We start from the raw sequence: 23,520 nt of genomic DNA, 5'->3' as shown, positions 1-23,520 counted from the left end.
CAATCCCCCTGGGTCCTTGGCAGAGCAGGGCCCACACACTAGGCAAGGTCCAGGCTCCGAAGGGGAGCAAAGAGGGGGATTTAACAGGGAGGCCTCGCTACTTTGCTTAGTATGGTGGTAGAAATATGCATTCCTAGTCACGTGGCCATGCGCTGGCCTCTTCTGCAGTTGGAGGCAAGGCATGCACCTGGTGTGCCTGTTGTCTGATGCTCCCCTGTGCGTGTGCCATGAAGCACACTGGGCGGAGATGATGGGGGTGGGGTAGAGGGGGGAATAGGGGGATAGGGGGGCATTCCTGGGCACTAGAGTTCTACCATGGTAATCAGTTCCTCCCAGTTCAGGGAAGCCCTCAAGGGCTTCTTAGCTGGGACTTAAGGAAGTCAACAAAAGGATTGTCGAGAATGACTGATCCCATGCCCTGGAATGCAAAGCCTGCACAGTTGGTGGTACTTAATTATATACAATAAACTAGGAAGGACATACAGTGGGTTTTGATATCAGGTTCCAGTTGCTCCTCACTAAGGACCTGGTAGAAACCCTTCATCAGTGTGGCTAAGGAAATAGTCCCAGTCTTGTCTGACTCCGGCTATATGTCCACACTGCCTCCCCGCACCTTTGCTATCGCTGGGTGTCTGCTCCTCCTGTCTCGGCTGGAAGCATCTGCAGACCCCCTTCCTGATCACTGTGGAAGGGGAAAGGTGACTGTCAGAAGCATGCAGAGGAATTCCACATTTTTCATCAAGATGGGAAGTTAAGAGGAGGAAACCGATGAAAAGCGCCTTGGCTACGGATCCAGCTTTTGTGCCCATCCACCACCACCGCCAATGGGTTTTGTCCTCATCACAGGGGAGACGTGGTCTGGGCTCCTCTCTGACTTGAATGAACCATTCAGAGGTAAACTGAGGCATATGAAGAATGTTAAGAGTTTATTTGAACAAAAACCCATTCTACTCTGGGGGCACCAAACCAGAAGTGGTTGAGAGCATTCTGTCTGGCAGGAGCTGTGGCAGGACTTACAAGGAAAAGGTGCAGATGCAAAGACAGAAAGTTATTGATCTGCCCTAGCTTAAAGCCTGAAAAGGGAATGTGATTGGTCACTAAGTCATGTCCAACTCTTTGTGACCCTATGGACAGCAGCCCGCCAGGCTCCTCTGTCCATGGGATTCTCCAGGCAAGAATACTGGAGTGGGTTGCCATACCCTTCTCCAGGGGATCTCCCCAACCCAGGGATCGAACCCAGGTTTCCCACACTGCAGGCAGATTCTTTACCACTGAGTCACCTGGGAAGGTGTGCAGGTGTAAAACCTTAATATTGGAAGCAGGTTGGCCATTTGGTAAATAAGAATCCCCGCATTTTGACAGTGGATCTTAGATTGGCACTCATTTCTCTGCCTGCCATGCTGGTTTGATTTTGACCTAGATGTCGTATAATAATTTACATGACTATTGTGCAGATACTCATTTCACGTTCTAGTTTGCTTGTCCTTCACTCTCTAGAAACCACTTTTTATCATTAACAGAAATAATCTTTATCACCTCTGTGCCCCAGTGAGCAAATTGTAGACACTCCACCTCAGGGTTTCCCGGCTTGTTGGGACAAGAATGACTTGATGGTAGGAACCTTCCTTACAGTCTGTGAAAGCCTGTCGTTGCTTACTTTCATTTCCCTGTGGCCACAGCTCTCCCTGTTCTAGTCTGTCTTTTTTTGTTGCTGTTCAGTTGCTAAGTCATGTCCGACTCTTTGCGACCCCGTGGGCTGCAGCACACCAGGCTTCCCTGTCCTTCACTACCTTCTGGAGCTTGTTCAAACTCATGTCCATTGAGTTGGTGATGCCATCTAACCATCTCATCCTCAGTCACCCCCTTTTCCTCCTATCCTCAGTCTTTCCCAGCAACAGAATCTTTTCCAGTAAGTCAGTTCTTCATATCAGGTGGCCAAAGTATTTGAGCTTCAGCTTCAGCATCAGTCCTCCCAATGAATTTTCAGGGTCGATTTCCTTTAGGATTAGCTGGTTTGATCTCCTTACTATCCAAGGGACTCTCAAGAGTCTTCTCCAGCACCGCAGTTTGAAAGCATCAGTTCTTTGGTGCTTCTTTGTGGTCCGACTCTCACATCTGTACATAATTAATGGAAAGACCATAGCTTTGACTGTACCGCCTCAGACAACCTATTCTGTCTAGGTAATCACAAGCCTTTGCTCTTAAGAAAAGATCTTGTCTCCATCCCCTACTCTGTGATCCTTCCCATCCTCCCCTGGGCCTGTGCAGCAGAAGCCATTAAAAGAAGGGGCCTTCTCAGAGCCCCAGGGTCCACCTGGAGCCCTTGACTTTTCCAACTCCATTTGGATAAACATTTCTCTTCAGTGCTTTGTGCCCCGTTGGGATGTACGTCTGGGAAGTAAGCAGGAGTAGAAACAGATAGATCTTCCCACCAAGCTCAAAGTTGGGAAGATTAACTCCTATGTAACAGTCCTATGGATAAAAATTAGTAAAAATGCAATCATACAATCATTTGGGTGCACTGTCTACCCTAATAAATTAGTACGTCTAATTTTATAAGCACTGTCATAACTGTGGCTGTGAGTGGGGTTTTTCCTCTTCCTTACTAGGTGTTGTTTATTAGGTGTTGTTTCCCCTAAGTGCTGTATAAAGGGACAGGTTGTTTCAGGGCAACCAGTTGGTTGTATTTACAGGTGGCTGGTTGTCTTTACTAGTTCTGCAGCTGTAACACAACTGCTTTCCAGCAGGAAGGAGCATCGCAAAGGAGCTGGAGCTATGCAGTCCAGACTTCATCTGATTCCACATTTAGCAATGGATGTTTTGTGAATCACTGAATCCTTCTTTCTCAGTTCCTCTCCAAGGCCACACATAACGTGAAGTCAATGAAATAGTGCTGTCTTTGTGCTCATGAGATGATACTGCTGGCCTGTCATCAGTAGGACCTGAGGTTCAAGTGGCTTTTCCAACAGTAAGGTTGGGAAGCTTTGCTCCCCCAAGAAGGAAGAGCAATGCTCAGGCCTCATTCTAGAAGGTGGCTGGGTGCGTCCTTGGTCTGCCAGTAAAGCCCATCCCTGCATCACATGGTGAAGTAGTGAAAGTAAAAGTCTATCCATGAAAGTAAAAGTCATGTCCAACTCTTTATGACCCCATGGACTGCAGCCCACCAGGTTCCTCTATCCATGGAATTCTCCAGACAAGAATACTCCCTTGGCAGCCATTCCCTTCTCCAGGGGATCTTCCTGACCCAGGGATTGAACCTGGGTCTGTTACATTACAGGCAGATTCTTTACCAACTGAGCCACCAGGAAAGCCCATATCACTCTGTATAGTGGCTGCTAAAGACAACAACATCTTCTTAACCAACAGGGACTGCTTTATAGTAAGAGATTTTATTTTATTTTATTTTTTATCTCCTAAAGATAGAAACTTTTTAAAAAAGTGTTTATTTTTTAAAACTGTTGGTTTTTAAAATAGAATTCAAGCAAGATTTACAAATTGTTATTTGGTTGATACATTTCTTAAATCTCTTTTGATCGGAACACACCTTATTTATTTATTTTTTTAATATAAATTTATTTATTTTAATTGGAGGCTAATTACTTTACAATATTGTATTGATTTTGCTATACATTGTCTTGAATACACCACGGGTGTACATGTGTTCCCCATCCTGAACCCCCCTCCCACCTCCCTCCAGATCCCATCCCTCTGGGTCATCCCAGTGCACTAGCCCCAAGCATCCTGTATCATGCATTGAACCTGGACTGGCGATTCATTTCACATATGGTAATATACATGTTTCAATGCCATTCTCCCAAGTCATCCCACCCTCACCCTCTCCCACAGAGTCCAAAAGACTGTTCTATACATCTGTGTCTCTTTTGCTGTCTCGCATACAGGGTTATTGTTTCCATCTTTCTAAATTCCATATATATGCCTTATTATATTGTATTGGTGTTTTTCTTCCTGGCCTACTTCACTCTGTATAATTGGCTCCAGTTTCATCCACCTTCTTAGAACTGATTCACATGTATTCTTTTTGATGGCTGAGTAATATTCCATTGTGTATATGTACCACAGCTTTCGTATCCATTCGTCTGCTGATGGACATCTAGGTTGCTTCCACATCCTGGCTATTATAAACAGTGTTGTGATGAACATTGGGGTACATGTGTCTCTTTCAATTCTGGTTTCCTCGGTGTGTATGCCCAGCAGTGGGATTGCTGGGTCATAAGGCAGTTCTATTTCCAGTTTTTTAAGGGATCTCCACACTGTTCTCCATAGTGTCTGTACTAATTTGCATTCCCACCAACAGTGTAAATGGGTTCCCTTTTCTCCACACCCTCTCCAGCATTTATTGCTTGTAGAGTTTTAGATCACAGCCATTCTGACTGATGTGAAATGGTACCTCATTGTGGTTTTGATTTGCATTTCTCTAATAATGAGTGATGTTGAGCATCTTTTCGTGTGTTTGTTAGCCATCTGTATGTCTTCTTTGGAGAAATGTCTGTTTAGTTATTTGGCCCATTTTTTGATTGGGTCATTTATTTTTCTGGAATTGAGCTGCAGGAGTTGCTTGTATATTTTTGAGATTAGTTGTTTGTCAGTTGCTTCATTTGCTATTATTTTCTCCCATTCTGAAGGCTGTCTTTCACCTTGCTTATAGATTCCTTTGTTGTGCAGAAGCTTTTAAGTTTAATTAGGTCCCATTTGTTTATTTTTGCTTTTATTTCCAATATTCTGGGAGGTGGGTCATAGAGGATCCTGCTGTGATGTATGTCGGAGAGTGTTTTGCCTATGTTCTCTAAGAGTTTTATAGTTTCTGGTCCTACATTTAGATCTTTAATCCATTTTGAGTTTATTTTTGTGTATGGTGTTAGAAAGTGTTCTAGTTTCATTCTTTTACAAGTGGTTGACCAGTTTTCCCAGCACCACTTGTTAAGAAGATTATCTTTTCTCCATTGTATATTCTTGCCTCCTTTGTCAAAGATAAGGTGTCCATACGTACATGGATTTTAAAGAATAATTTAAAGAATAATAAGCAATGAACCCACACTATATTCTAAACTATATACAAGTTTCTGGGAGTTTATGTAAACCGATAGGTGCTGCATATTAGAAATAAAATATTTGAATGACTCCCTGGTGGGTAATCCTGCTATTAATTCTAAATTCCACCTTCACTGGAGTACTAGGGAGAATCCTGAGCTGGGTGCAGATTGGACATTGCTGTGAGAAACTTGTCCAAAGCCTCTTCTTCTTTCAGTCTGTTTTTAACCAATTTAACAGCCCTGATTAAGAGTGTTGGGCCATTTGGGCAATAAAATTCATTTCTTTGAGCATGAAATACAATTAAATGATTTTATCCTAAGCACTACATACTGTCGTTCAGTTGTGTCCGACTCTTTACGACCCCATGGACTACAGCCCACCAGGCTCTTCTGTCCATGGAATTCTCCAGGCAAGAATACTGGAGTGGGTTGCCTTTTCCTCCTCCAGGGGATCTTCCTGACCCAGGGATTGAACCTGAGTCTCCAGCTTTGGCAGGCGTTTTCTTTCCTACTGAGCCATCTGTAAAATGTGAGGAGATACAAGCAGTTAGAGTAAGCTGGCTCCAGCACAGCCCTGAGAAATGATGGGAAGTCATGAATTTGATTTTTGCTTTGGAAATGTTTTTTAAAAAGCATCTCTACTGTCTGAAGAAAGTCACTGTGTGTGTGTGCCTACTCAGTCACTCTGTCATGTCCCACTCTTTGCGACTCCATGGACTATAGCCCCCAGGCTTTTCTGTCCATGAGTATATGTGTGTGTATACATATACGTACATGTACTTATCCATCTTTTCATCTAGTTGTTTCAGTTTTAAACAGATTTCTAAATTTAACACTCATTTATGAACTGTTTACAAAGGCATGGCAGTGTTAATAAGCATGTACTTTCCCACTTTACATTTACTTGTAATTGGTTGCATGCCTTCTGACTTTCTAGTGCAGTGATTTTCCACTTTTATTTTCCAGTTTCTTTCCTTTGACTGCTACACCCAGGGCTGAATGCCCCATACAAAGATTTCTTCCTCTGTTTGTCCTTTGTCCATTTTTAATCACAAATGTGAATACCAAGCTGGTGAACAGATGCTCTTCACCAAATCTGGAGACCACACCCCCCTCACAACTCATCCCGCGGTCTGTACAATAGATCCTTCTCATTTTCCTCGTTACTTATTTTTTACCAGCTTTCCCCTGCCGCCCTGCATCTGGGTCATTTCAAATCCATCGACTTCTCTTCAAGATTCTGAACAGAGATTGCCTTCCTCACGGAACAGATAATTCCTTTAAAACGCCAACAGTAAAAATCTGTCTCTCTGTCTTGGCTCAGTTCAGTTCAGTCGCTCAGTCGTGTCCGACTCTTTGCGACCCATGAATTGCAGCACACCAGGCCTCCCTGTCGATCACCAACTCCCAGAGTTCACCCAAACTCATGTGCATCGAGTCCGTGATGCCATCCAGCCATCTCATCCTCTGTCGTCCCCTTCTCCTCCTGCCCGCAGTCCCTCCCAGCATCAGGGTCTTTTCCAATGAGTCAACTCTTTGTCTTGGCTCACTTTTCCCTTAATTCAAGTGTCCTCAGCTCTCGTCTTCACTTGAAGAAAGTGGAAAACATATTCATACAGAAATGAAGAGTATGTGTCGGGCTGATGGGTATTTTCACTGACACTGAGGTCCTTTTTTTTTTTTCTTCATCAAAGCAGTAGTTTTGTTGGTTTGAAAAAAAAAAAATCAAGTAGGTCTGTGAGAGAAGCATAGATTGTCTTTTTTATTTTTTTCCAGCACCTGCTCTGAAGCATAATTTCCACATGCCCCAACACTGCTTCAGTGATAAACAACAAACACACTATCATTAACTGAGACTTGCCCGCTCAGCGCAGCTGCCCCCAAATGACACTGTAAAAGCAAGCATGCTCCAGGCAAGTGTTGGGCTGTGAGTTTGCTTTCTCACCTCTGTTCTGTTGGTTTTAGTTCTGTGAGAGCTGAGGGATGCCAGACACAGCCTTGCAAGCCAGAAGGGTCTGTAGATCTGCATTTCTTTGGTTAGTAAATCCCACTTCACCGCCCTCCCCTCCAGGGGTGAAAAAGAAATGCTTGCTCTGGAGCCCAGGGTTCCTGCTTGTTTGGTTGGAAGGTGTCCTGTGTGTCTGTATTTTGACCCTTAACTGAATGCCTCTCCTAGGACATCTACACCCTGGCCTCCGGGACACCGAGCTTGGCGCAATCCCTTGTCACACAGGAAGCTGGCCACAAAGTGGGGGAGAAGAGTGTGAAAGCGTCGTACATGACGCTATTGCCAGTCACGTGACTGGGGCCAGCTGAGGGGTGATGGCACGTGTGTCCATGGTGAGCTCTACGCTCCAGGCTCATGTATGTGAATCTGAAGGGCATATAGAGGGTACAGAAGGCATTTGGTTTGTTCAGAGAAAGGCAAAAGCAGCCCTCAGCTTCCCTGGTGGTTCAGACCACCAGAATTTGCTTGCAGGGCGGGAGACCCCGGCTCTATCCCAGGGTTGGGAAGATCCCCTGGAGGAGGAAATGGCAATCCACTCCAGTATTCTTGCCTGGAAAATTCCATGGACAGAGGAGTCTGGCGGGCTACAGTCCATGGAGTCGAAAAGAGCCGGATACGACTCAGCAACTAACACACATACACACCCGAGTGGTAGCCAAGATGATGGCATTTGAATTATTTGAAAACCACACGAATGAACCTAATAGATTTACATCTTGTGACTTTCAGAAGAACCGAGGGGGTTCAGGGCTTGGGGGAGGCTCCTTAGGAAAAGATTCATCCAGGAAGAAACTTGTGAGGAAGGTTTTTTTAAAGAAGAAGACATTTGGTAAGAGAAGAGTGTTGCAGGGAGACGGAGGGCCAGTCTTAGGATGTGGAAAGGAAACAGGCAGACCCTGAGGGCATGCTGTGAGCACCCAGCCCAGACGCTCCATGCTGCTAGCTTGTGCTCAGATCTTCCTCCCCGAAGCCTTCTCTGACCACCTGTTTCCACTGCCATCCACCTGCTCTCCACACACCCTCTGTCCGTTTCTTTCTTTCCCTGGAGAAGGAAATGGCAGCCCATTCCAGTATTCTTGCCTGGGAAATACCATGAACAGAGGAGCCTGGTGGGCTATGGTCCATGGGGTCCCAAAAGAGTCAGACACAACTTAGCAACTAAACAACAACAGCTGCTGCTGCTGCTGCTAAGTCACTTCAGTCGTGTCCTACTCTGTGCGATCCCATAGACAAGAGCCCACCAGGCTCTGCCATCCCTGGGATTCTCCAGGCAAGAACACTGGAGTGGGTTGCCATTTCCTTCTCCAGTGCACGGAAGTGAAAAGTGAAAGTGAAGTCGCTCAGTCGTGTCTGACTCTTTGCGGACACCATGGACTGCAGCCTACCAGGCTCCTCCGTCCATGGGATTTTCCAGGTAAGAGTACTGGAGTGGGCTGCCATTGCAGTGTTGTTAAAATATCCTCCCACTCTCGTGTAAGTTCTATAAGGACAGAGATTGTCATCTGTTTTGTTCACCGTAATACCCAGTGCGTGGTACAGACTAAATGCTACATCCTTGCTTCTTGAATAAATAGGATATAGTAAGAAAGAAGTATGGGGGGGCTGTGTTTTGGGATTTAAAGAACTTAGGCGGAGAATTCAGAGACCTGAGTCTTGAAGCCAGGGCCAGCCTGGGAGGGTGGTCAGGTTCACCAAGCTGCAGTTCCCTCACTAGTAAGATGGACACTGGCTGAGTCGACCACTGACCTCTTCTGGACTGTGAGGTTCTAAGGACCTGCATGGTCAGAGGATGCTAGCAGTGAGCATCTTGAAATCTACTCCAAACCACCTGGAGCTGTTAGTGTGGCAGTGGATTTCTGAGCCACGGGGTCAAGCTGGTATTTGTAAAAAGAATTGGATTTTTCTGAAGTTCTCCAAGTAGGTTTTTTCAAAAAGGGGGGTTAGGAGGCTAGATATTTAATTTTTTAATCACTGTATTTATTTATTTTATTTTTTGGCTGTGCAGGATCTTCATGCTGTACAGGCTTTTCTCTAGTTGCAACGAGTGGTGGCTAGTCTTCATTGTGGTGTGCGGGCTTCAGCAGTTGCAGCTCCCAGGCTCCAGAGCACATGCTTATGTGGTTGTGGCACATGAGCTTAGTTGCTCCGCAGCATGTGGCACCTTCCTGGACCAGGGATTGAACCTGTGTCTCCTGCATTGGCAGGCAGATTCTTTACCAGGGAGCCACCAGGGAAACCCGCTTGATACATTAACTTTTTACTACCACTTAAGAAAGCCTTATTTCACTTCCTTCCTTTCCACTAACTTATCTGACCCAACTCCTGCAGCCTTGAACCACCAGCAACTATTTGGGTCCATAGATGGGTTAGCCATTGACTTTTAAGGCTTCTATTTCAGTGAACTAGAACTTTAGAAGAAAACTCAACAGGGGCAACCAACTTTTGGTTCCAAGCTCAAGGCTCTGCATGCCTCATAGTTTACCTTGAAATTACTGAGTATAAATCTACCTTCTCAGGTACTTCCCTGGTGATCCAGTGTCTAAGACTTTGTGCTCCCAATGTAGGGGACCCAGGTTCAATCCCTGGTCGGGGAACTTGTTTCCACATGCCACAGCTAAGAGTTGACCAAACATCCCGCATGCTGTAACTAAAGATCCTATGTGCCGCAACTAAGGCCCAGCACATGCAAATAAATAAATAAAAATATTTTTTTTTAATAAAATTAACTTCTCTTCCCAGGCCACTCCATTCCAGAAATTTCACCGCCACTGGGGGACAATTTCTCTGAGGGGCCAACAGACCTTACCAGCCAAAGCTCCAAGCCCAGTCCTGACCCCTCCAAGAGATAATGAGGATTTATTTAGAGTGGAATAAACATGCTGCTCAAGTATGTCACCATAGAATAGGAAGAGAAATTATAGCCTGTAGAAACCTCAGGCCTGTAATGGTTAACTTGCTGGAGACCGAGTTTTCCTGCTCGTTCCTGTTATTGTTGTTCAATGGCTCATCATGTCCAACTCTTTGTGACCCCATGGACTGCAGCACGCCGGGTTTCTCTGTCCTTCACTATCTCCCAGAGTTTGCTCAGACTCATGTCCATTGAGTCGGTGATGCCATCCAACCATCTCATTCCCTGTTTCTTCATTTCTGAGAAAGGCTCATCTCTCAGTATTTGAAAGGATGTTTCTATAGCCCTGGGTTTCAACAGAACATTCCACAAGTGTAACCTGTTTGCCTCTTCCGATTTATCTCTTTAGGCATACTTCACTTGGCTTTGTTTTGCTTTCACCTCTGGAGGTCAGCAACCTTGGAGGAGCAACCTGTGATAATTTGGGTTTAGGTCCCAGCTCAGCCACTTACTGGCCTAGGTACTCAACCTCGCTGACCCTCACTTTCCTAAAAATCTATAAATTGGGATCAGAAGTCCTGCTTGGCAAGGTTATTAAAGGGCATGGCTTCCCTGGTGGCTCAGTGGTAAAAGAATCTGCCTCCCAATGCAGGAGCCGCGGGTTTGATCCAGGGATCAAGAAGATCCCCTGGAGGAGGAAATGGCAACCCACTCCAGTATTCTTGCCTGGAGAATCCCATGGACAGAGGAGCCTGGCGGGCTACAGTCCATGGGGGTCACAGAGTTGGACACGATTCAACAACAAAGTAGCTGGGCAGGGGTACGTGGCACACATCGGGTCCTCTAGACTGGCCACCATCCTTAGCAATTCCTCTTCACGTTTGCTGCAAGAGCAAACTCTCATCCACTAAGCAAATATCTCGTGGCTTTCCTCCAAATACCTGTGCAGTCCAAGTGTCCAGCTCAATTATACGGCAGAGTCTAAGGGCCCAAGCTGGAGCCGAATTTTCATGCGTCCTTTTAATTAAAAGATTGAATGCCTGATCACAGAAGGACATTGTTTGGTGATGCTGATAATGAAGTAGTCAGGGCTGCTGAAGTGTATCATTAGGAGGGCTGACAATAAATTCCATGCCCATAGAATGAAATGAATAGGAAGAGGGCCAGGAGGAAGCGGCCAGTGCGAGAGGCAGATGTAAGAGACGTGATGGATGAACTGCCCCCCGGGGTGAGGATTCCTCTCCTCAGAACTGAAGGCATTTGTTTACAGTTCATATAATAAAGGATTTCTTATTATAAAACTACAAGGAGAAAGTAATGGCATTCTTTTGAAACACTATACATCCTGGCAGACATTGTATGTTCTGAGTGGCATCATTATCTAGCTTTTGGCTTTAACAATTCTTTTTTTAGCAGACAAGGTATACATTATAAATTTTAAACAAATAATGCATGTATACTTTTTACATTAAAACCAAAACAGAACTGGCTTCCATTTATATACATATACGCATGCTTAGTCGCTTCAGTCACATCTGACTCTTTGCAACCCCATGAACCATAGCCCACCAGGCTCCTCTGTCCATAGGATTTCCAACCAAGAATACTGGAGTGGTTAGCCACTTCTCCTCCAGGGATCTTCCCGACCCAGGGTTTAAACCAGTGTCTTTTGTGCCTCCTGGATTGCACGGGGATTCTTTACTGCTGAATCAATGGGGAAGCCCCATGCATATACATGAAAAAATATTAATGAAAGAAACTATACATTTAGTAAATGTACAGAATATTAATATAAGCTCAGGAGGAATGCTGAAAATTTCAAATTCATAAAACTCATGTAAATTATTTTTCTGATTTGAATACATCTTTATGAATATTGAGATGTGGTGAGGCTTTATTTATTTTGCACAGAAAGTTATTTTGTTTTTAATTATTGTCCTCCTGTTATCATGATTACCTGCATTGTTTAAGAAACGGCATAGTAAGGTGTCCATGTGTTTTCTCAGTCATTTCTACTCTTTGCAACCCCATGGACTGTAGCCCGCCAGACTCCTCTGTCCATGGAATTTTCCAGGCAAGAATACTGGAGGGGGTTGCCATTGCCTTCTCTAGGAGATCTTCCCCGCCCAGTATGGAATCCAGGTCTGCATTGCAGGAGGACTTTTTACCATCTGAGCCACCAGGGAAGCCCCTAGTAAGGTTTCCAGGGATTTGTATTTTGGAAACTAAATACTCATTAATATTTTTTTTTTAAAAAATACTAGCTAAACCCATATCCCATCATTTAGTAAATAGTCTTTATAATAAGGAAAAACTAATTGTTCAAGGGATAAAATGTTTTATGTATTTAACTTCTATTCTAGTGATATTGCCCAACATCCAAGTAACTAACTAGGATGTTAACTCTTACCGTTTCGTTGCTTTTCATGGCATTTTAATCATAGGGATGAATTTGAATCATCAGTTTTACTGTTAGGGCCAAATCATTCTCATGGGTTTATGGGAATATATGCCACCAGGAAGTAGATTAATAGCTATACAAAAACCACATGGAAAGGTTACTGCAAAACTCAGATTAAAAAAAAAAAAAACTCAGATCAAAACCTGTGGTTTTCTGAATTTGCCATCTACCAGCTTTCTGAAGCTTCTCTGTGGTAACATGATCTTTATGGCAACACCACTGAGCTCTGGACGCTTATGGTCATTAAAACAGCTGGGAAGTGCCCTGCATCCGTCCGCAGCACCAGCCTTCCCATAGGGAGGAAGGCCACTTGCTGATCAGTACGCGTCCGTGTTAACAGAGAGCCCTCCTTTGGTAATGGTCGAAAAATATGATAGTGAAAGAGACTCTTGTTTTCCAAAAAAATTAGAGAAACAGACTAGATTGGGGCTGAGGCCACAGAACTTGGGAGGGCTCTTTATGGAGAACCGCAGCAGAAAGGAATTCTCTTTGCTGGTCAATTTTTCTGGCCTTCTGCACCATCATTTCCCGCAGCGTTTCAGTGTATTCTCTCCAACCAGCTAAGTACCCCCTGATTGGCAGCCCCATCAACCCCCATCTTCTCACTTTAAACAAATGTGTTGTTGGAAATAAGGGTGAATCAGGGAACTTGGAGTTTGTGGACTGGGGACCAAGTTGTCAGCCTATTCTGAACTTCCGTGGAATCCTCAAAGAGTTAGCCAGAGGGATTCTGACTTCCTTTGGCTTCCCCAGTGTTTTTTGTGTAATACAGCCTTGGACACTGGAAGATGCATTCAGAACAGGAGCCTAGAATCCAATTCAGTGGGGCTAGAGCAAGGCGGGTAGCCTGAGGGAGGGCACGGATCCTGTAGACACGTTCTGTCTGTGGGCTGCTGAATTGCAGATGTGCTGTTTGGGTCAGGCTCTGTAATAAGCTGGCTCTCTTGGTGGTGAGGGACACAGAAGTTTCACTTCCTGAGCTAGAATCTCTTCTCCACAGCCTCGCCTCGATCCATTCCCTGCCCTTCCTACCCGCCCCTCACAGTGGGAATTAAGTCCCCCATCTCTGGAAAGTAATGCTAAGAAAACAAACACTACAAAGGCTGGTAACAGGGGGATATCTCTCTTGAATGTTTTCTGTGACCATCTAGGTCCAAGGAGGAGGGGGTCCCCCAGCTCCATGAGCCAGCGGGGTCTCTTTGTAGTAGGCATCCGTATGTTTGGCCAGATGTCCTCCCAGCGGAGGGCAGAGAGGGAAAGATAAAACAGAATTCTTATGAAAAATAAGTCTTGGGAGGGAGAAAAAACAAGACAGAGAAAGTGTGTCAAGTGGGACGGGAGGTGCCATCTGATGTTGATTAAATGCTAATAGAGTCAGCAAGGAGAAATGCATGTCACAAGGAAGTGACCCTGCTCTTCGGCATGTGGGCCAGTGACAGCTGTCTGGGAGCAGAGCTGTCAGACCAAGATGTCCAGGGATAAACCCAGAGCCGGCTGGCATGGCAATCAGGGGAGGGAAGGACCCCTACACCAGGAATCAGGATGCGTTCTTTCTGATTCTGCTGTACCTGGCCTTACTCTCCCCATCAGTAACAGGGTGATGCTTGACCAGGTGACCTCTAGGCAACCCTGTAGCCCCAGATTCTGTTATCTACTGTCATCTCCCTTCTGACCAAATCTTCTGAGGCTCTTCTAATGGAATGTAAGAAATTGCCCTGGAGAGATGTGAGAAGTTCACCCCCTGCCCCCCTCCAGGGCCCTAAAACCCAAAAGGAATGCAACCTCACATCAGCCATGAAAGTGTCATCTAGTCTTTCCACTGCAGCCTGGGGTCTCCTCTCCTGTGTTTTACAGTTGCCACCAAAGCGTGTTAACTGTTTTCTGAACGTGAGATGCAGCAGGTCTGTGGATCTGCCTGTGCTTTTGTTGTTGTCCAGTCGCCAAGTCATGTCTGATTCTTCACAACCCCGTGGACTGCAGGACGACAAGCTTCCCTGTCCCTCACCATCTCCCTGAGTTTGCGAAAGTTCATGTCCATTGAATCGGTGTTGCCATCCAACCATCTCATCCTCTGCCAGCCCCTTCTCCTTCTGCCTTCAATCTTTCCCAGCAGCAGGGTCTTTTCCAATAAGTCAGCTCTCTGCATCAGGTAACTAAAGTTACTAGAGCATCAACTTCAGCATCAGTCCTTCTGATGAATATTCAGGGTTGATTTCCTTCTTCCTGTTCTTCTCCCCTCCCAATTCCAAAAAATATTTTCACTCTGCATGCGTGCTGTCACTTCAGTTGTGTCCAACTCTTTGGGACCCTATGGACTGTAGCCTGCCATGCTCCGCTGTCCCTGGGATTCTCCAGGCAAGAATAAAGGAGTGGGTTGCCATGCCCTTCTCTAGGGGATCTTCTTGACCTAGGGATCGAACCCATGTCTCTTACATCTCCTGCACTGGCAGGCACATTTTTTGCCATGAGTGCCACCTGGGAAGCCTGCGTATAAGAGGACTTTGTTTCATTTTAAACTTTCAAGATTACAGAGAGTTTAAGAGCAGATGAACGTCTCTTACATCTCCTGCACTGGCAGGCACATTTTTTGCCATGAGTGCCACCTGGGAAGCCTGCGTATAAGAGGACTTTGTTTCATTTTAAACTTTCAAGATTACAGAGAGTTTAAGAGCAGATGAACGTGTTTGTGTGTGTGTTCATCCTTTAGTTAAGAGTGAACCGTTGAAAGTTTTTTTTTTTTTCTTTCTGGCACCTTCATGAGGTCAGCAGTGTTTTGTTACAGGGTGAGGCTGGATTCCAGTGGGAATGGAAGAAGATTCTTCCACTGAGATGAGAAGATCTCACACTAGGACGGGGGCCGTGGAAATGGATAAGAAAGCTTGACCAGAGAGACACTGGCACCGTGATGTAGGGGAGATATCATGGTGTTTGGAGTCTGACAGACCCCGGTTTAAATCCTAGCTATGATGTCTGTGGGATGTCATTTCAGCTCTTGCTCCCCACTTGAAGGGTGATTATGTGAAGTCCCTAGATCAGAGTCTGGCATGGTGTAGGCAGTAAAGTCAAAGTGTTAGTTGCTCAGTTGTGTCTAACTCTTTGTGACCCCATGGACCACCAGGCTCCTCTGTTCATGGGATTCTCCAGGCAGGAATACTGGAACAGGTTGCCAGTAAGTGAACATCAATAAACTGTAGATGAGATGATCATGACAAAAATATCTATAGGAAGATTAAAAATATCTGGTGGTTGATTGAATTAGAGAATAATTATAAGAGAAGACTTCAAGATGTCTGAGTTTGAGTACCTGAAGGATTAGGATGGTGGTAGTATTTAGGGATGGAAATAAGTAAGTTGGGTGGAAGTTGGACATCTGGCTTGGCAGGACTGGTACCGATGTCAGTTTTGGACACAGGAGGTGGCACTGAAACATCCAGGTGGCGATGGAAGGAGGATGGGAAGGAAAGGAGAAAAAGAACCGAGAAAAACACGATACTGAGAAGCTGGTTAGCTCTAGGTCTGTTTGATCAATGAGTCTCATTTTACAGATTCACCTTCAAGGGACTGGTTAACCAAAGGTTGATCCAGCACAACCATCTCCTAAAACAAACCTTAGCGCCTCAAATTGTGTTCCTCCAGTGAAGCATCTCCTAGACCTAGTTAGAAATGCAGAGTGTTAGCTCCTACCTCAGACCTACTGAATCAGATCTGCATTTCACCGTGACCTGTGAGCACTTTTTGAAAAGCACTGTTTTAACGCATGGCGGCCAGACTTGCAGCATCACAGCCCCTGGGGACTTGTTGGAAGTTCAGATTCTCAGGTGCCTTCTCAGACTTCCTGAATTAGAAAGGCTATGTTTTAACCAGCCCTTCAAGTGAAGCCAGTGGGATGGGATGGTGGTAGTACTGAGGGATGGAAATAAGAAAGTTCAAGAATCACTGCTCTAAGCCATGAATCACTGCTCTAAGCCATGGAAGAGAGAGCTTGAACCCCCCACCCCTTGGGTGTATAACCCAGGACACCAGAGGGATTGGTTAAACCCTGGAAGTTAAATTTGAGGCATTGTTCTATGCTGTTTCTCTCATCATTTTGCATTAAACACAGCTGAAGGACTCTTTTCACTGAAGAAGGGCACTAGGCGTAAAATTACAAACCAAAGGGGAGGAACTTCGGCTGTGGCTTAATCTTCACAATTTATCCATCAAAAGTTATTGAGCACAGTTCTAGGAGATCAGTCCTTTATGTGCTATTGCTCCTGGGGGACTCTATTAGTGAGATGCACATAGGAAAACCAGTCAAGGAAAGGAGGACTCTCCCGACATGCCTTACAGTGGGATTTCCGCATTAAAGTGTCCAGAGCCTATGTCTTCTGTGTTTCTAATAAAACTATGGCAAGTTCCCTTTTTATGGGTTAGTTTCTGGAGTCCCTTGCAGAAGTGATGGTGGTTTACCACTTAGACTAGAGTGTTTTTCAAACAGTTCAACTGTGAGCAATAAAAAATTACCTCTTCTCATCAGAAATGTCTGGTTTTTCTGGTTGTTCCCTAGTTGTTATTCATTATCACTGTGATAAATAAGGGTCAGTGTCTGTTTCCTGCATATATGTAATGTACAAAAGTGGTTATATATTGAGCATTTTAATCCTAAAATTACCTATATTTTCTGCTATAGTAAGTTATAGTACATTATTAAGTTATATAGTACATTATAGCCAGTGGCATGCTGGTAAACCAATCTGGGATGTGTGAGGGCATCATGTATAGTGTTTGCAAATTTCCGTGGTGTAAATAGTCCCTCCAGGGTTGATTTCAAGCTGCCAACAATTTAACAACCAACTCTCCAAATTCCTACAAATTTGACAAGTGACTCTTGAAAACAGTAGGAATTAACTCAAGCACCCCACTGAAACAAACGTCAAGGGAAAAGTCACTTTTTTTTTTTTTGATTAGCTGTGTTTGAATTACTGTTGGTCCAACAGTGGCCGAAACAGGTAGATGTGGGTGTTTTACATCTTTTGTCCTATCGAGATCTTATGATAATGGAATGTGATTTGGAAACTGTTCTATGAAACAAAGTTCTGTGCTATTTTCAAGTGGTTAAATATGTTTATAATAACATAATGGCAATATTTAAGTTGGGTTACATGTGTTGCTCAAGCGGTGCGTATGTTTGATTTTAAAATACCACTCAACCTATAGAAAGGCATATGTGAAAACTATATTCTTATAGTATTTAAACCAAAATGCAAAAATTTACTTCTGAAATGGTGTTTGTGGTTACTGTTGTTAAGATATGCCTTTTCTTACAGGTATTCAAGAAGGAACACAATGTACCAAATGTAAAAATAACTGGGCACTGAAGCTTTCTATCATACTACTATACATTTTATGTGCCTTGCTTACCATCACAGTAGCCATTTTGGGATACAAAGGTAAGTACTGTTTTCTTTTTCCTTCTAAAAAGCAAGTTTCCTGTCGTTCATTTACGCCTGAAAACACAAGTACATTTGCAGGCATGAAGTAGTTCATTAACACAATTCAGATGCAAAACTTAAACCTCCGAAGCTCCATTTTTCTGTCTTGAGCTTCTTATAGCTGTGGAATCAGAAAGGATAGAAGGAGCAATTCCTCTTGAGTCATTTCAACCATAATCATGGTCCTTTTATGAGTTGTAATTTTTTTCCCTCTTTATTGCTTTTTCCTACTTATTTCCAGATACTCCCTCTTCCTCTGCCTTTTTTCATCTTATCTTTAAGAGGCCCCACAAAAACCCTGGAGTCAGCACACAGGAAAACTCTATTGACAGAGGGTAAGACCTCCAGAGACACGACTTACGTCACCCGAGGACTGGCCTTATAATTCCCTTTTTTTCTCTTCAGTGCATTTACTGTGGTCACTGTTGTTTATCTAGCTCCAGAAAAACACTGCCCTGTAGAAATGAAACACAGAGATGGCACCACCATGTCAGCTGTGCTTTACAGCTTATCAGATATTCTTTGAACGTGTCTGGTTTAAGGTTGGTACAGGATTTTTGCCTGAATCCCCCAGACTTGCAGATAAAGTGGGTTGGTTCGCCCCACCCTGACAGGCATTCCAGACACCACAGGTGAAGGTGTCCTGATACAGAATCACGAACTGTGTAAACCCTTTTATAGAAAACAGCCACGGAAGCCTCACAGAGACACGTGAAACAGACGTGTCGTCTGGTTTCAGCGAGAGAGGCAGACATGGGGTCTGCTCATCTTCACCCTGACAGGTTAAGAGTGGAGAATTCCACATGTCCCCATCTCTGTTCCCTGCCCTGTCGATTTGACCTGGGGACAGAAAGATGCTAAGTGAATTCCCTCCAACTTGTAACTCCTCCCACTATTCTCCCAGGATTTAGTGGCTTCCTGAGACAACAGTGTACTAGAATGAGAATGGTCCCTGTTCAGTTCTTGAGTCCACCATTTGAAGAGCAATTGCTAGTGTTTATTAAGTGCTCGTTGACGGGCCAGGAGTTACTCTAAGTCCTTGCCTGGCTGTGTAACCTGGGTATGAATTGTAACCTCTCAGTGTTACTGACTTTTTACCTTCTAAAATGACAGTAATGGTGCCATTCTTCAAGGTGCTTGTGATGAGCAAAGATGATATAACTGAGCCACGTGTTCTGAGGTTGGGCCCAGTACAGCAGCTAAATCTCTGTCTTCCTTGTTGTTGTTGTTTAGTTGCTAAGTCGTGTTGAACACTTTGCAACCCCGTGGACTACAGCACACCAGGCTCCCCTGTCCTTCAACTGTTTCCCAGAGTTTGCTCAAACTTATGTCTGTTGAGTTGATGATGCCATCTAACCATCTCATCCTCTGCCCCCCTCTTCTGCTTTCGCCTTCAGTCTTTCCCAGCGTCAGTGTCTTTTCCAATGAGTTGGCTCTTCACATCAGGTGGCCACAGTATTGGAGCTGCAGCTTCAGCATTAGTCCTTCCAGTGAATATTCAGGGTGGATTTCCTTTAGGATTGACTGGTTTAATCTCCTTGCAGTCTAAAGGACTCTCTCTTCTTCATAACTGTGTTTTTACAGTTCTAGCCATGAGAATGGCAAAACATATTAAAAATAATACAGTCGAGGCTTATGGAGTCCATTTCTAAACCTATTTCCATGGAAAATTGTATGTGTTCCCATAGTGTGTTGACTGATGAACTTGGGCAGTGGAAATATGGAAAATTACCAGGCCATTTTATCCAGTTGCAATGAGTTAATCTCACCCAGGATTAACAGAGCAAGTGTTAAGAAAGGCTATTAAATCGTGGCGAAGGCTGAACAGGGGAAGGCGGGGGAGGAAACCTAATGGGGAAAAGGAGGGTGTTTTATGTCCTAGGTAATTCGGCCTGGCTACCTTCCTTTACTAGGTTATTGAGGTCATTACTCACTTCTCCACAACTTTTCCTAGTGAACTCAAATAAAGAAGAGGCTTGAAATCAAACTGTCATTTAACTGGTATCTGTAAGGCTGGGCACTATGTGATGTCACGAAAGTAAACAGAGATGAGAAAGGTTTGAAGAAATACCTCTATGTGGTATTTTGTCATTTTCACCTCTGGGGGAAAAAAAAAGTCTAGACTCTTTAATTATACAGATAGATCCAAAGGAGGGGGGTTTTTTTGTTTCTTTTTTTTAAAGTACAGGTATTTCCTCTGTTTTTATGAGAGTGGAAAGGCCTCGGCTCTGGCCTGTTTGTGTGGGTCCATTTGCCTGGAACACATTTTCCCTCTTCTCCACCTTTTTCTCATGACTTTCTCTTCCTTCTTTCCCATCATGTCTCCCTCAGACACGTGTCCTGCAAGCAGTCCCTGAGAGCTGAGTTGGGTGCCCACCTGCTGGTCCCCATGGCGTTATTTTTCACTCTAGACCCTGTTGCACTATATCATTACTGCCAGTGGGTCTGTCCCACCACCCAAACTGTAAGCTCCAAAAAGACAAGAGGCTATCTTTTATTTATTAAATCTCCTACTAGCGTGTGGCTCATAGTACATAATTGGGACCCAATAAAGTTTATTGAGTGAATTAATGAGAAGATGGATGAATGGTTGAATTGTAAATTATGACTGACTTCTATAAAGGCAATCAATCAATACTCAGTGACCTCTAAAGCAATTGCTGCGACTCAGGGCCCTCCCTGAAAGCTTAAAATCCCAAAGATTGCTTGGCCTGCTCTGGGTGTATCTCACCAGGATAAAGGAGGATGAGATTGAGAGGGCGAGACAAATCAGAGGCAAGACCATGTTCTTATTCCTCTTTCTCTACTCCAAGGCCCCCATCCCTCAGGCGTCTTCTGACAAAAAGAAGATAATACAACATGAAGTTTTTATCTTTAAACACAGCCTTGATGAACTTAAATACTGATATTTTCCAGATGTGTTTTCTCCTTACTTTGAACAGTGATTCTTCTTTCTTGTTGATAAGATTCTGGTGACCCAACATGGCAAGAGGCAGAAAGATAACTTCTTCCTTCACACACATCCCTTTGAAGTCTGGAGAAACACATTCAACTTTAAAATAAAAAGGAAGAAACAAAAAAAGAATATTCAGCGAAGGAAGAGGTTTCTCTGAAGGAGAAGTTGGAAGGAAATAAAATAGAAACTCCATTATTTATCAGAGTTTGTAAAGGCATCTCCATAGTTTTTTCTTCAAAACTGTTCTCTGTGTGTGTGTGTGTGTGTGTGTGTGTGTGTGTGTGTGTTAGTCACTTGGTCATATCTGACTCTTTGTGACCCTATGGACTATGGCCCGGAAGACACCTCTGTGTATGGAATTCTCCAGGCAAGAATACTGGAGTGGGTTGCCATTCCCTTCTCCAGGGGATCTTCCCGACCCAGGGATTGAACCCAGATCTCCTACATTGCAGGTGGACTCTTTACTGTCTGAGCCACCAGGGAAGCCCCAACTGTTCTTTAGTTCTCTTTTTATGTCACTTATGCAGATACAAGTTAGGATATAACTTAAGTTCCTTCCAGAGAATTTGCTGAACAAGTCAGAGAACTGCTGAGTCACCCAGACAGATCAGGTCAGCACACTAGTGGTGACTATGCGGCATGTCAGCCACTTTACAAAAAGCCCATTCTTGGACGGTTACAGCTTGGTGCACCCTCTGTCCTGGACTATTTATCATCCAGGCCGAAGCCACCTTCTAAGTTATGGGTTATTTTTTCTCTGGAACAGTCCCTGAACAGGAAAATCTTATTTTGCGGTCCTACCCAGCAGGATGCTACCTTAAGGGATTTCAGATAAAGAAGAAAGACAGACATCTGAATCTTTCTCAGTAAGAACCTCCTCTAATACAACATTCCTAGTCACAGATGTCTGCCTTGCTGCTCAGTTCTGCAGGGTAGCATTACAGCTGGGTAAGCAAGCTTTCAAATGAGCATCAGACCACACTGTGTAGGTGTTGTTAGAATCAAGGATAACACCTTCTCACCAGACAGTATTTTTGTAATGAAACCTGAAATAGTGTTCAAGGTAGAAATGTCTTTACTACATCCCAGGGGAATGTACCTGGTATTACTGGGAAGTCCCAGATACCAATGAAGGGTTGTGTTTCCTACAGTCAAACTGGTAGACATCATCCTGAGCACCAGGCAGGACTCTATTCTTCTTTCCTGTCCTGGAGGCTCGGTCATGAGCTATGTCTCTGGACCCTCCACGTCCATGTTTGCCCCAAACATGACAAGTACTTGGTAGACCTCTAAGAATGATGAATATAAAAGGAAGATAAAGAAGACATAGTCCTGGGACTTCCCTGGTCATCCAGTGATTAAGAATCTAAGAGTAGACCAACACAAGGGACTCAGGTTCAACCCCTGGTCAGGGAGCTAAGATCACATGTGCTGTGGAGCAAATGAGCCCACGCAGCTCAACTAGGGAGAAGCCGCGTGCTGCAACAAAGAACCCACATGCCACAGCTAAGACCCAACCCAGCCATAAAAAATAAATGTTAAAAATAAAAAGACTAGCAGACCATGAGTTGGTCCTCTCAACAAGAAAAAAGACACAATTCTCCTCCTCAAGGGATTTTTCTTGGAAGAAACCGTATTTAGGAAAAAGAAGTACTCCATGAGAGGCGAAGTGGAATTACAGAGTAAACGTGGATGTTGGAGTTAGATCTCCGGGCCTGGAATCTCACTTAGTCTCTTATAAGCTGTGTGACTCTAAGGAAGTTACTGGACATCTCTGGGCCTCAGGTTTTTTCATGTGTGAAATAGCAGTCATAAGGATTAACCGCAATGATGATGTGATACACCTTGGAAAGAGTGAGGCCATCTGTAGGGGCTGATTTTATTGCCATTCGGATACAGAGTCCCGTTGGTGTGGAATCGGATCATCAGGGAAGGCTTCACACAATGGGCCAGTGAGATTCAGAGTGGACCTTAAAGAATGGCTGGAATCAAGACAAGGGAGGAAGAGGTTAGTGGCCCAGATCAAGGGCTTTTATAGGGCTTCCCTAGTGGTCCAGTGGTTAAGAATCTGCCTGCCAGTGCAGGGGACGCAGGCTCAAGCCCTGGTCTGGGAAGTCCCACGTGCAGTGAAGCAACTATGCCTGTGTGCCACAAACACTGAGCCTGTGATCCAGCGCCATGCTCCACACAAGAAAAGCCGCCACAGTGAGAAGCCCACCTGCTGCACCTGGAGAAAGCCACGAGCGCCAACCGAGACCCAGTGCAGCCAAGAGTAAATGAGTCTTAAAAAACACTGGAGGGGACATATGTATATCTATGGCTGGTTCATGTTGCTGTATGGTAGAAACCAACACAATGGTATAAAGCAATTATCCTTCAATTTAAAATAATTTTAAAAAATCAAGCACTTTTATAGAAAAGGTGTTATTGTTGGAAGCTAGAGAATTGAGCTTTTGGGGTACTTGAAGAGGGGCAATGTTTCATATATATGACACCTAAAGTAATACTTTGAAGATAAAAGTCTGTCAAGAAACACTTTCTAATAAAGGGGACCAGGTTAAAAAACAGACTGCTTGGACCTTTCTGTGCTCCCTCTTTGTTTTCCTCATGTGAGAACAATCTACACACCGAGGTCTCCCTCCGAAGACGGGGAGTTTCTAGGCTCAGAGAGGATGTCTGCCACTATTTTCCTGACTGAGGATTTGTGCTAATGAGTTAAGAGTAA

General features: G+C 44.3%; 1 protein-coding gene across 1 annotated transcript in view; it reads left to right on the top strand.

The window, feature by feature from the left end:
• The window catches only part of COLEC12 (collectin subfamily member 12), a 178,896-nt gene that overhangs the window by 123,082 nt on the left and 32,294 nt on the right, over positions 1-23,520 (top strand). The window contains exon 3 of the mRNA XM_004020490.6: positions 17,675-17,797. Coding sequence (XP_004020539.3) covers positions 17,675-17,797 — 123 coding nt within the window. The remainder of the gene's footprint in view (positions 1-17,674; positions 17,798-23,520) is intronic.

This window comes from Ovis aries, chromosome 23 (assembly GCF_016772045.2).
Source record: "Ovis aries strain OAR_USU_Benz2616 breed Rambouillet chromosome 23, ARS-UI_Ramb_v3.0, whole genome shotgun sequence".
NCBI lineage: Eukaryota > Metazoa > Chordata > Mammalia > Artiodactyla > Bovidae > Ovis > Ovis aries.
This window is presented reverse-complemented; position numbering and strand designations above follow the sequence as displayed.